At 39.0% G+C, this 13,817-nt stretch overlaps 1 protein-coding gene across 2 annotated transcripts; it reads left to right on the forward strand.

Moving 5' to 3' along the window:
* The first annotated feature begins 491 nt into the window (after positions 1-491).
* Positions 492-13,759, forward strand: slc6a16a (solute carrier family 6 member 16a). Of its 2 annotated transcripts, XM_078268861.1 has the most exons (12): positions 492-1,571; positions 6,113-6,338; positions 6,576-6,733; positions 7,606-7,732; positions 7,825-8,000; positions 8,621-8,731; positions 8,892-9,133; positions 10,426-10,618; positions 11,388-11,589; positions 11,886-12,045; positions 12,171-12,333; positions 12,781-13,759. In XM_078268861.1, the coding sequence occupies exons 1-12, from the start codon at positions 1,569-1,571 to the stop codon at positions 13,126-13,128; spliced, it is 2,109 nt and encodes a 702-aa protein (XP_078124987.1). In that variant the 5' UTR covers positions 492-1,568; the 3' UTR covers positions 13,129-13,759. The 2 variants fall into 2 exon arrangements, with proteins under 2 accessions (XP_078124987.1, XP_078124988.1); XM_078268862.1 differs by lacking the exon at positions 8,621-8,731.
* Positions 13,760-13,817: the final 58 nt, after the last annotated feature.

The following is a 13,817-nucleotide window of genomic DNA, read 5'->3' on the forward strand; positions in this document are numbered from 1 at the left end:
TTCCAGTATCCATTTGTTGAATGAATTGAAGGTTATACTGGTACAATAGCATTAACAGTGACACTATTATATTTAGGGACTGATATTGTTTTTAATACTATAGAGAAAGCAGGCTATATTAATGGTAAAGAATAGAGAGCTTCGGATACCTTACTAGGCGAGCTATTTCTTGTATTTCACTCGTTTACACTAGCTAGACTATTGTTTTCTATAGCCAACTAAAATATTCCTTTATCTTTACCTCAAGTAAATGTAGCTGAAGTGAAGCAAGTAAAAGTCATTAACAACAACTTACAATTTAACTCTGTATCACTCACTGTGCGTGCGGTAGCAAGTCCAGACCAAAGATTTGCGACGAGACAAGATAAATCCTACAGCTACTTGCAACACACCGGTCTGCAGCATTCTGAAAGCTGCCAGTTTAAACCAATGAGAAGAGACAAAACGGTGTATCATCTTCATGGCCATTGACTCTTTGTACTTCTGACTTTCCGGCTTTTTTGTAGCTGGATATATTATTTGTTGTTTCTAATATAGAATTTGGATAACGTTGATGATAGTGAGATACTTGCTACAGTTGCATTTCGAGTGATAAATCGGCGAAAACAACATTTTATTTCTCTGATTTACTGCTGTGTTTTAATGCTGCCTGGCGCTCTCTCTCTTCACCTCGTCCACATACTGTTACCGTGCAAGCGGCCGCTCGTAAGCCTCTCTCTAAAACATTGCCATTTCGACCAGTTGACAGTTCGTGAAATAAAAAATAAAACAGACTGCAGTGCACAACGACACCAACAGATGAATGGCGAAGGAAGATTGATTCCACGTAGTGAGTGATACAGAGTGCACTGTAAAAATTCTAATTCTAATTATTATTTTTCTTATTATTATTTGGGGGGGCTTAGCAACATTTTGGGGTAGCTTCAGCCTCCCTAAAATAGGCCTAACGATGTCCCTGTTCCTGTTCCTCGCCATACCATAGGCGCCAATGAAGAAGAAAACATTAACGTGAGATAACTTCTATCATCGTTGGATTTCGGTTTAGTTCTTTTGACAGGCTTAAGTGTTCACGACAAGATATGGCCATGGGAAATTTGGTGATCATTGATCGTTGTTTAGGTACATTAAACCACGTTAAGCGTTTTAGAATGTCCCTGACCACAGTCAGGGCACGGCACACAGCTCTTTTTTTTTTTAGACAACAGCTACACACAGTAACATCCAGCAGTGTGTATTCTTGTGTTGTCCAGGCCCGCTGAACGTTTAGGGGAAGGGCTCTATTCAGCCCCCTCAGTCCTCCTATTGGCTCCATCTGCAGTTACTTCTCCTTTATGACTTCTCGGGTTGGCGACGACAGAGTTTTTTCCAGCACGAGAAACGTGGCCGCAAGTTATCAAAACTTGCCTACATGGTCGAGACTTTTCTTGCTTAGCAGATTATATTTGGTAGCCTAACAAAACCTAAGGAAGAAGTTGAAAGTAACCTTGTGAGAGAAGGACAAAAAGTGACGAGCAGAGAAACCAACACCAAGACTTCTGGTCACTCCTCTCTTGGACCGTGCTGTCAGCATGGTATGTCCACAAATGTTTTTAATGTGACTTTACGAGCTCTAATGCGCAAAATCCGTATGCTCTTATTTTTCACTTTATTTTGCATTACTTTAACTTTTTTTCTCGTTGTAAGTGTTGGACATAATTTAGGCTTACATGTAGCCTATATGTTGTATAATTTGCCGTTACTGCTGTGTTACTTATCCAGTCATGAATAGGCTTTAAGGCTGTGGTTTGCCTCACTTTCGATAATCTCGGGTATGCAGCTGATTTTCTGTTTCTGTTGATGTTTTACATGCACCCATGCTGCTCAATATGTTCAGCCACAGATATGTTTCAAAACCCACAACAACTGCCAATGTAGGCCTCTATATAAGCTATTGTGATAGACATTTGAAATGCAATTAATACACTATGGGCTATACTACAGCAGCACAGACCAAATAGGCTATTGAATTGTATTACTTATTAATTTTGTTGATGTAATATTAATTGTTTAAAATTAGTTCAGTCCCTTTTATTTTGGGGCACTGATAACATTGACAACAATCAAATCTGATTTGGATGTAAACAACCTCAAATTGAAGCTGAAAGGCAGCACACTTACCTTTTTAAATCGAATGTTACACAACAGTAATGTGGTATCCCATAGGCAATCAACTATTGACGTGTGTGTGTGTGTGTGTGTGTGTGTGTGTGTGTGTGCAGTGTGTACAGTGTGTGGGGAAAGAGTATGTGTATTTGCTAGTGTACCTCTGCAGGGTGTTGGCAGCTTTTCTTTCCTTTAGATAAATGTATACTGGGATAAATTCCATCCTTAAAACATGGCGAATCAGGTAGAGCTGTTAATATGCTGTAGCTCTAATTCTGCAGCTTCTTGGTGAAGTTGTGCTACAGCTGTAATTTTTTTAATAGTAGAATGCCTTGTTATTATGCTGCCTCTTTAAATCCTTCACATGTAATCTACAGGATTATTTTTCAGTATTTTGTAGTTGCACATGTGTTTGCACAAGATCGACATCAGCACTCCGATAGATCTTGTGAGCTACTTATTTAAATACAATACATTAGTATTACCGTTATGTTTTGGCTCTTGTTCGATTCCTGTTTTTCTCACGTCAGTTTGGCTATCTGATATTTATCCTGTAGCAGCTGCGTTGAATAAAAGTTGATTATATGGCAAGTTTTCTAATGGCCTGATAAGTGTGATTGTTTAATTTACTCTTGAGCCATAATGGATGATTACAGAAATGTTAAAAGGTCCTGAGCAGGCAGATTGCCAAAGAGGTATTTACAGAAGAAAAGAAAAAAAGACTCTGGCTGCTTTTCCGACATGACGTCCACATGTAAAATTGCATGAGTGAAAGGGTCTTTATTCTGGCTGTTTGTTGAGAGTTAGGGTGTCTGAAAACTGAGTTCATTGGTCCTCTACATACCTCCACAACTTATACAAAGTAGCAGTTTCAATAAAATTGAACATGTTATTGCAGGTTATGCATTGCATTACATCATACAGATTTGTTTTATTATTAAGAAATATTAATGTCATTCTCTCTAAAGCCCATTTCTAAAAACGTTTCAGTTATCTATAAATATAAAAACAAAAAAAGGTGTTTTTAGAAAGGAGTTAGGCGTGCCTTTGCTATCACAGTTCAACAAGGACAGAAGTGTGGTTGCCTGTTTTCCAACTGTACCCAGAGATAGTCCCTTCTGACCAGTTTTTGTGTGTGTGTGTGTGTGTGTGTGTGTGTGTGTTAGAAAAATATAGTAGGCTACTTTAACAAAAGACTGTAGCAAGGCCCAGAACTTAAGAATAAGCTTGCAGTTTATTTCCAGTTTCAGAAAAAAAAATATAATAATAATGGAAATAAACAGGAAATACCTTGGCCTCTCAATTTGAAACAAAGTACAATTGTACGTAAATTGATTCAACAAACTACACTACTACCTGGTACAGGCTTGCTGTGTTGTTGAGAAGCATTTGAGGATTCCCTGAAATATTCAAACTCGTAAATCTGAGTTGAACTGTATCTGCATTTATGCAAAGGTTTGTTTCAATTACAACTTTTGTGATTAAGTTTGGTTCTGTCATTTTCAGTCATTTTGAAGTGCATTTAGTTTTTTCTTTTGAAAGGAAAGAGCTACACCACCAAGGTTACTCGCACAGCTGATAGCTGTACTATCAGTTCACAAAATAGTAATACTGATTAAGATTCAGGTAACCTTCGTCAATTACTATCCACTGAATCGGCAGGCAACTAGGGCTGCAACTAGCAGTTTTTTTGATCGATTAATGCATGGATCTTCAACAGGAGGTCCGGGACCCCTAGGGGATCCTCAGAGTCAATGCAGGGGAGCCGCCAAATTATTGAAAAAAAAAAAAAAAAGTTTTTTCAAAAATTAAAGTCTTAACATGAATCCAACATATTATTAGCAAATATAAATCCCCACTGCTTACTGACCTATAGGTAAGGTAGTCACTAAGATAGCCATCCACAGATACAGTTCATCCTAAGCATTCACTGTGCCACATGTATGTTTAACATTAAAACATAATTTATAAAATCATGCAACAATTTTGATGTTAATAGCTTAGTATGCTAGGCAAAAAAGGTATGTATAAAGGCTTTAGGCCGGCCTACACGTTATTGTAGGCTCAGTTTAATACGCAACTTAATTTTATACAATATATGTAGTAGGGGGTCCCTGCTCCATCTCTCTTTCAGTTAAGGGGTCCTTGGCTTAAAAAAAATGTTGAATGGATTAATGTATAATAGTATAATCTATAAAATCTTCAAACTGCTTGCTTTGTCTGATTAACAGTCCAAAACCCAAAGACGCTGGAGCCAGTGATTTTCTGGTTTCTGTGCTTAATAAAGAACACTAATAAAGAATCATTACTTGATTATCAAAATTGTTGCAGATACATTATCCCAATTACTGACTGATTATCTATCAATCAGCTCTAGAGGTAACATTAGATGGTGTTTGACATACATGTGGCACCACTACTACAACAAAAGCCTGTTTTGGTCCTTGATAAATAGGTCCTCAAGCCTAAAAGCCTTCTAATAGCAAGCCTCCTGCCCTGTTGCCAGCTACATCCACCACATGGTGCACCTATGCGCCTCAGCACCACCCACAGTGTGAACCAATGTAAACCGAACACCTCCCACTGGATCTCCCACCCACACAACACAAAAGACTATCCCTCCTTCACCCAGAGATCTGCCTAGTAGCTACTCCTCTTCCCACTTCCCCTTTTTTCTATTTGTGTGTGCATGCATATTTCTATCACTCTTCCAGACTCTTCTGTGTATGTGTGTATACATATTTCTGAAACCCCCTGACATATCTGGCCATGTGTCCTGACCAACTACTTACTTTTCTGGGTCGTATACACCTCCTGTAATTTTCCATTCTCGCTGACACCAGCAGTAGTACTGCTAGGTCATGTCATAAAGCCAGTTTGGCACACGTTAAGCCATTTTGGATCTTGCCCACTCATCTGAGGTCGTTAGTTGGCAAAGTGTGTAGTTCAAGTGCAGTCTGATTATCTGATGTTCTTTTGCATAGAGAGTTTCCTTTTTTTTTTAACAGTGACACCTGACATGTGCCTTTTTTGTAAGTTCAATGGCAGATAATTCAGATGACATAATCACCTTTTTATTGGGATAATTTTCACATAAACCACAGTAGATAACACATATGTCTTAGAAATGTTGCAGGAATCGTTAATATGATGCAGTCTTTGACAGTGTAAGCATAATATAATGTACATCTTAGCAAACAACACATTTTTATTGATGTTGTCCTTGAGATTTTAGTCTTGGTTTGCAGCGCATAAATGACTATTGTTATGCACACTCATTATTGATGAACAATTATTATACAGTAGACAGTGAGGCTAATGTTAAAAACATTAACGCTGGATTATTGCTACATTGATACAATAAATAGTATCAAAAACAGAATTTGATTTCATGAAAATGTTAAGATTATAATTTAAATAATAAATGAATAAACAAAATATTTGACTTTTGATCAGAAACTGCTCTTTCTTCTTTGTCAGACTTTTTCCCACAATATCCTTGTTTATTTATAAATAATTGGAGTGCTGCATGAGTTACAGCATACATGTCTTACAATTGTGTTTTCACATAGCAGGTGAGGTTTGGAGGCCACACACATTCTCGTTCCCTCCTCTGGGCTCTTTGTAGCCATTTCCCCAGACACTGTACACCTTTCATGTTGTTATAGACTGTTGTGGTCCCTCATAAACCTTAAGTTGGACCTAGTGGGTATCTACAGATAGTGATGGCACTCAAACACATTCAGTGTTGCATGTGGTGCAGAACCACATGCAATGTTTGCAGGTGTGGGTGGAATATTTTGTCTTTATACAGTACATAACTTTTTCTTTCTTATTTTCTTGGCATAAAATATCATGTTTACTTTTATGTTTTGACTTTGACTGTCCCATGTCAATAAGTAGGCCTAACTTTCTGGCAACTGATTATCAGTAAAGTTTATCATTCTTCTTTTTCTTTGTTTATGTCAAGACGGAGAAACCTCCACTGGACAGCAACGAGGACGAAGCTTGGCTTGGCGAAGGCCAGTCTGAAACTCAGCTTACGACTGTGTGCGGTCCAGATGGAGTTGAGACATGCGATGCAGACCGACCAGCATGGGACTCTAAGATCCAGTATGTGTTGGCCCAAGTGGGATTCAGTGTGGGCCTCGGGAATGTGTGGAGGTTCCCATACCTTTGCCACCAAAATGGAGGAGGTGAGTGTCTTTAAAGAAAAAAATGTATGTTTCAACTCAGTGGTTTTGACTGTTCATCATTATGGTAGCTCTCCTGAAACCATGGGCCACCAAACAATTTAGTCTATATGGGCATTTTAAAGTATGAGACCAACATACAACAGCACATACTGTATGTGTCTATAAGAAATGTACACAAGAAAATGTGTTCAAAAATAAATGCCTGCATGTTTTAAAATCTTCTTTCCCTCCTTCCAGGGGCCTTCATGCTGCTGTATGTTTTTCTTTTACTGATTGTGGGAGTTCCACTTTTTTTTATGGAGTTGGCAGCTGGCCAGAGCATTCGCCAGGGCAGCATCGGTGTATGGAAGCACATCTCCCCAAAGCTGGCAGGGATCGGTTACTCCAGCTGCATGGTGAGGAGTGATTTTTATTTTTATACATTGTTATTGTTCTGGGTTTGGGATCGTACTGTTCATGTATGAAAAAAGTTATAATTTGGATTACTTGTCAGTTGGGGCCAATAAAAGCCAAAATGGGGAAGCAATAAAATCAATTCACCATCCTGTATTGTACTCCTGTTTACATCACAGCTAGGCTGCTGTGGTTGGGAAGCTGGCTGGCTGTTTCATTTTTGGGTTTTAAAGATAAAATGAGCCCCAGAATGAAAAGATTTATAAGCATGAGTGTCTTCCTCCACTTGCTTTAGCCAAGCCATAGCATTGCACCTCATTTATCACTTCTCTGTGAACAACTTTCTTTTTATTACTAGCCACACTGTATGTATACTTAAGAAAGGACGCTGATGACATACTGCCATGTTGTAATGTGAGAGAGGCAGTGCGCTCTAGTGCTGGCAGTTTGTTGCGTAACTCTTTTCTCTACAAACCAGACACGGCAAACAGACTGAGCAAGAATTTCTGTGCACATAAAGCACACAGGCAAACACTTGTATGCTTAGAAGCCCATGTTTTTTTTTCTTTTCCAAAAAGCCTCATTGCTCTGTTAGTCTCAGTCAATGTCAGTGCCACAATTCATTACAACGACACTAAAAGAATACAGCTGTCAACAGGTTAATTGTAACTTTTGGGTTAAAAATGCATTAAATTAGAAAGAAAATCCTTGATTTGTTGTTCTTCAGTTGGAAAACAAAACATTGACCTTCATAGAACTTTTCACAGACTATACAGCTCAGCACATACTGTATCCTATATCGCAAAGGCCTTACAATGTAAATATTGATAATTCATTAAGTTATTTTATTCATGAACCCTTTCTTTTCATTTAGGTCTGTTTTTATGTGGCTCTTTACTACAATGTTATTATTGCTTGGAGCTTGTTCTACATGGGTAATTCTTTCCAGTATCCTCTGCCATGGCAGCAGTGTCCAGTTGATGTAACCACCAATGACACAGGTACTGACACAACTGAGAAGTTATTCAAAATGAGATTTCATGTAGATGACAGTCCAGATGCAAGTATAATGTTGTCTATCTTCAATCATCAGTGAAAGAATGTGCAGGTTCTTCACCAACGTCATATTTCTGGTTTCGGAAAGCCCTTGACATCACAAATTCCATCGATGAAACCGGAGAGTTTAACCCCATCATGACGGGCTGTTTATTGGCTGCTTGGGCAATTGTCTCCTTGGCTATGATCAAGGGCATCAAGTCTTCTGCAAAGGTAAGTTAACATCTCTTCTCTTTGTCACCCCAGGCCCAGGGATCCCTATATCAACGTGCTTGTATCATTTTTAAAGGAATAAGGCGATATTTTGGGGGGAACGTTTTCTAGCAGAGAGTTAGATGAGAAGATCAATACCACTCTCATGTGTCCAATAAATATAAGCGACAGTCTGTTAGCTTAGCTTAGCACAAAGACTGGAAACAAGAGGAAACGGTAACAGACAACAAAATCCATCTACCAGCACTCCTAAAGATCAGCCAAGAAAAACACACCCCCTGTAAAATTGTGAATTGTAATTTTTACACATTGTTTGTTGGTATGAAATAAAAAAATGAGATATAATGTGTTAAGTAATGAGCTTTAGAGGTGTTAGGTTGTATTACCTCCAGACTGAGCCAGGCTATCTGCGTACCCCTGTTCCCTGTCTTTATGCTCAGCTATGCTAACTAGCTGTTCATCATACAGTATGTGAAGGACAGACATTGAAGTGGTATCAGTCTTTTTATCTAACTCCAGCCAGAAAGCAAATAAGCATTATTCCCAAAATATCACATGTCATTCCAAACCAAATGTTCTGGCACAGAATTCATCTTCCATTTCTTTTTTCCAAATCTTAGGTGATGTACTTTTCCTCAGTCTTTCCGTATGTGGTGCTCTTTATTTTCCTCATCAGAGGGTTGATGTTGGACGGTGCGATTGACGGAATCACATATATGTTTTATCCTAAAGTAAGCACAGATTTCATTGTGTGTTTGATCATATTCATCTCTTGATTATTATTTTTTAATCTAATGAAAAGGTATTGGAGAGTATTTCAAACTTCATAGGACGTTTTCCAAGTTGCTATAATTTTGACTTAATGAGACCTTATTTTGTGGTATTTTTCAGCTGGAAATCTGGGGTAATGTGCAGGTGTGGCGGCAGGCTGCTACACAAGTGTTTTTTGCCCTTGGATTGGGCTATGGTTCAGTTATCGCTTATTCCTCCTACAATCCAGTCCATAACAACTGCCACAGGGACGCGCTAATGGTCTCTGGCATCAACTTCATGACGTCTGTGCTGGCCTCGCTGGTGGTTTTCGTTGTGCTGGGTTTCCGTGCCAAGAACATTGCTCTACGCTGCGTGGCTGAGTACGGATGTATGCATGTGTGTGCATGAATATTGACTAAACACATTACCCTCTACCACATTATTTCTAATGCTGCTAACTACTATTATACAAGCCCATAAGTTTGTATAATTGCAACAAACTAAAAAGGACTGTCCTCTCAAAGACCATACCATCTAATTAAGTAAAACAACTTGTTTTGCCTAAGGTTCAGGGTATTGCTTTAAATATGTATCCAAATCAGGCACATTTGCAAGAAATTGTTAAATGTGAGAAATTGCTCAGCTGATCACTTAACACCAGTGTTTGGAATAACGCCGTTTAAAAGAACAGCGTTAGGTAACAACGTTATTTTTTCAGTAACGGGGTAATCTAACTAATTACTTTTCCCGTCATTACAATGCCGTTAACGTTACTGGACGTTGAATGTGGTGCGTTACTATGCATTGATTGAATAAACTGTGTAATCCGAACGCACGTAACGAGGTAAGCGATTATGATTGGCTAAGGCAGAGTCATGTTTCATGGTAGCCAATCAGAGCCAGTGTTTTTACACACATGCCAGCACACGCGCCATACACACACACACACAACAGCTAAACAGAGATTCAATGAAGCAGCAGAGATGGCGAGTCAGGAGCAATCCGATGAAAAGTTGGCATTTTCAAGGTGGAGATATAAGCACTACTTCAAATTCATTGTGGTCAAAGGCAAGAACGTGCATGTAATGTGTACATTATGTCCAGGAGCGAAGACTTTGTCGACATCCGTTGTAAGCAACTCTAATTTAATGAAGCATCTCACAACGACACACGCAGCTACAAAGCTAGTGGCCAAAAACACCGATACCTCCATCACAGATGATAGCTCGCCATCCACTAGCAAAGAAGGACTCGGAGCAAAGTCCTCTAAGCAGCAAAAGCTAGCTCTTTCTGCCTCACAACAAAAAAACTGCTCAAAAAAACTTTTTTTTTAACAGTAACACAAATAGTTACTTTCCCTGTTAACGAGTTACTTTTATTATAGAGTAATTCAGTTACTAACTCAGTTACTTTTTGGAACAAGTTGTGAGTAACTATAACTAATTACTTTTTTAAAGTAACGTTCCCAACACTGCTGAACACTTTCATGTAATGACTGTCAAAGATTGATGAAATACAACAGAGGAGCCAAGGGTGGAATGTTATGCAATAATCCCTGATATTTGACCATTCCTAATAAATATTCATAATTAATAATAATATTGGAGCAAATGGCATGTCACAGCAGATATTGCCTGTCTTATATTTTATCTTTTATTCTATTCTCTTCCAGAAATCTTGGTCTTCTAAGCCTCATGTCATCCCATGGATCTAACCAGCACTTGGTTGGCCCTGGCTGGCCGGGGATCAACATGACAGATCCCAGCTCTGTGTCTATAGCTGAATACAGAGAGTGGTACAGACACCACAGCTCCATAGTGGGCCCTAACATCACTGACTGCAGTCTGGAGCAGGAGATGAATAAGGTATCCTTGAGATATAATTAAGAGATGAATAAACTTTCTTTATGTGGGAGTTATCAAGACAGACAGCATGCTTCACAAAGGGAGAAACCCAGAAAAAGAAGAATTATTTAACAGTGACGGATAAAAAATAATTGATAAGTCCTTAATAAAAATGAAGGACTTTTTATTGTGAAACTAATAGAGAGAGAGAGAGAGAGAGAGAGAGAGAGAGAGAGAGAGAGAGAGAGAGAGAGAGATGCGCAATAACAATAAGGTGTGGAACATTGCAATAACAATAAGAAGGTGTGGTGCTGAGGTTCCCAGGACCCCTAAGGAATCTGTGAGGTACTGTACAATATCCAGCTGGCAAGAGGAAGAAAACATATGGAACACGGTATCTAGTAGGTTTCTCGGAAAGATGGGAGCAGTCTGTGACAGAGCGGTGAAAGGAGAAGCTAAAGAAACAGAGGAAGGGGTACTAAAAGTAATTTTATCTAATAGTGTTTTTTTTACTAAAACGATAACTCACCCCTTACTGCAGAGACTACTACAGCAGTGCATCTGGTATAGTGCTATTGAATTTTAACTACAAATAGGGGTCCAAATTCTGGGTTGGGTAATGTACTTCCATATGATGCTGCTGGAAATGCCAATCCCAACTCACAAGTGTTGTTTTCTCCATGGATGCATAGAGCCACCTTATACTTGTTTGCAATCCGTCAACATTTATAAAATTCTTGTTCAGACTTATTCCCTCTACCTTTTCTGTCTTCCCTTTGTATGAGCACAGGGTATTGAAGGGACAGGCCTGGCATTCATAGCATTCACTGAGGTAATGGCCCTTTTCCCTGCCAGCCCCTTCTGGTCCACATTGTTTTTCCTAATGCTGCTCAACCTTGGCCTCAGCACCATGTTTGGGACCATGCAGGGAATCCTCACACCTCTCATGGACAATTTTAGCCTCTTGGGCCGCCACCGGACTCTACTCACTGGTAACGCACACATGTCAACATGAGTTCACATGATGCTATGTCTTATAGGCATTGTTAATTTGTGTTTTTTGAAATGACTCTTGTCCAGGCATATTTAGTTAAGTTGAAGATGTATACAGGTGAAATAGGCAGGATATTTTGATGTCTATGTATAGGCCTGTCAGTCTTACTTTTTTTCAGACATCTATTGCCTCTAAATACTACAATGATTGTCTGTTTGCAGTAATTGAAAATGACTAAAAGGTTCAGATAACTGCTAATATCTAACATTGTCTGCTTTCTTATTTGTCTTTCAGTGTCCAGCTGTGCTTTGGGGTTCTTAATAGGACTGCTATTCACTCAGCGATCAGGCAACTATTTTGTGACTATGTTTGACGACTACTCTGCAACTCTACCATTAGTCATTGTAGTAATCTTTGAAACCATTAGCGTGGCGTGGGTTTATGGAACAGATCGGTAAGAAACCAATAATTCTGACATTTTACTATTAAATTATTCTGTCCTGTTTTATTCTGATTGTCTATTAATTTCTTATTTTGAAAAGATACTGTACATCTCATAAATGTTTCCCATCACTGCAGCTTTCTAGATGACATTGAAGTCATGCTCAAATGGCGCCCCCCGGTGGTGTACAAATATCTTTGGAAGTATGTTTGTTTGTTGGCGATGGTTGGTCTTCTGGCTGCAAGTTTGTTGCGCATGGTTTTCAAAAGACCCACATACACTGCCTGGAATCAAACCACAGTAAGATACTGGACTTTTTCCTACAAAGAACAATTTATTCTCTAAATCCTCTGTTATAGTTTATAATATATACATCTCTGTATATTTGTTCTCCCAACTGCACTCAATAACTACAATAGCAACTGTTGATTTGTTTTTTTGTCTGTTAAAGCATATGTTGTAATATGATCAACTTAATATTCATTAATTATACTTTCATTGTGTTTGGATGTTGTGATTATTTTGGTCTAAGTCTTTGTTTTGGTCCACAACTTTGCCTATTCGTTTTTCTATTCTTATTTATGGATCGGCTAGTATTAGCTGCTACAAAGACCCTGTTTCCTACAGGAATCATTTAATCTTAACTTTGCACATTTTTCATTATCACGGACAAAATATTTAGGGATGAAGTAATTTGTGCTTCCCATATTTCTCTTTCGGACATGCTGTGTTTCTTCCTCTCATCAGGCTTCTGAGATGACTCTTGAGTACCCTGGCTGGGCTCTTGCTATGATTGTATTGCTGATAGTCGTCGCCAGCTTGCCTGTGCCTATTGGCTACATCCATTTCACGTTGAAAAACCATATGGTCCGTGACACTCGCTCTGAGGAGGGAGGCTGCCAGGAGGTGCACCGTGAGTTGTACACCAAATGCAGCTCCACTGAGCAGCTGGATTCCAACTCCCAGCACAGAGTCCCTTCTGAGGAAGAGGAGGCTCATCCCAGGACTGCCTTCCTGCCGATGGGCAACGAACACTACCGGCTCTTGCCCCAGCAAGAGGTGGAAGATGATGATGAACAAGATACTGTGGTGTGAACATGTCTGTGGGAGGATAACATGTTTAGATTCTAAACCTCAGAGTGTATGAGCAAGACCTTGCAAGAGATATTGCAAAGTGAACGGAGGCCACTCATAAACAGAATTATTCTTAATCTGAGGAATTGTCGGGTTGCACAAATTATCACATTCAGCAAGTTATACATTGTTGACAAGCCAAAGTTATTTTAACTATTTATATTATTGAAGATACATTACCAGCCAGAAGCTTTTTAGATTATGTAGTTGTGAAACTACCACTCCTCCATGTAGCTCCCTCCATTCATTTTCTGAACCAATCACACGGTTTGGAAAATAAAACACTTGCAGATACATGGAAAAGGAATAAGCTGCTATGTTTAGTGAAACAAATAAATTATGTAAGGTTTTAGGAAATTGACAAACCACCAGCATGTTAAATTTGTGTGTGTGTGTGTGTGTGTGTGTGTGTGTGTGTGTGTGTGTGTGTGTGTGTGTGTGTGTGTGTGTGTGTGTGTGTGTGTGTGTGTGTGTGTGTGTGTGTGTGTGATTTTACCTCATAAGACCATAGCAATGTTTTTACATGTGTTAAAGTGCTCAGTGTAGCAATATTGTATACTGTACTAGGACCTCAATAAACCTCTAGATGGCAGCAACCTGACTGGGTAATATTTTCATGATGGACACATTACCACTCAAACCTGTTACCA

Source organism: Sander vitreus, chromosome 15 (assembly GCF_031162955.1).
Source record: "Sander vitreus isolate 19-12246 chromosome 15, sanVit1, whole genome shotgun sequence".
Lineage (NCBI taxonomy): Eukaryota > Metazoa > Chordata > Actinopteri > Perciformes > Percidae > Sander > Sander vitreus.

Coding starts and splice junctions, on each gene's coding strand:
- slc6a16a (XM_078268861.1), top strand. Junction 6,734..7,605: donor TCGGTTACTCCAGCTGCATG/GTGAGGAGTGAT, acceptor CTTTTCATTTAG/GTCTGTTTTTATGTGGCTCT. Junction 12,046..12,170: donor TGGGTTTATGGAACAGATCG/GTAAGAAACCAA, acceptor CCATCACTGCAG/CTTTCTAGATGACATTGAAG.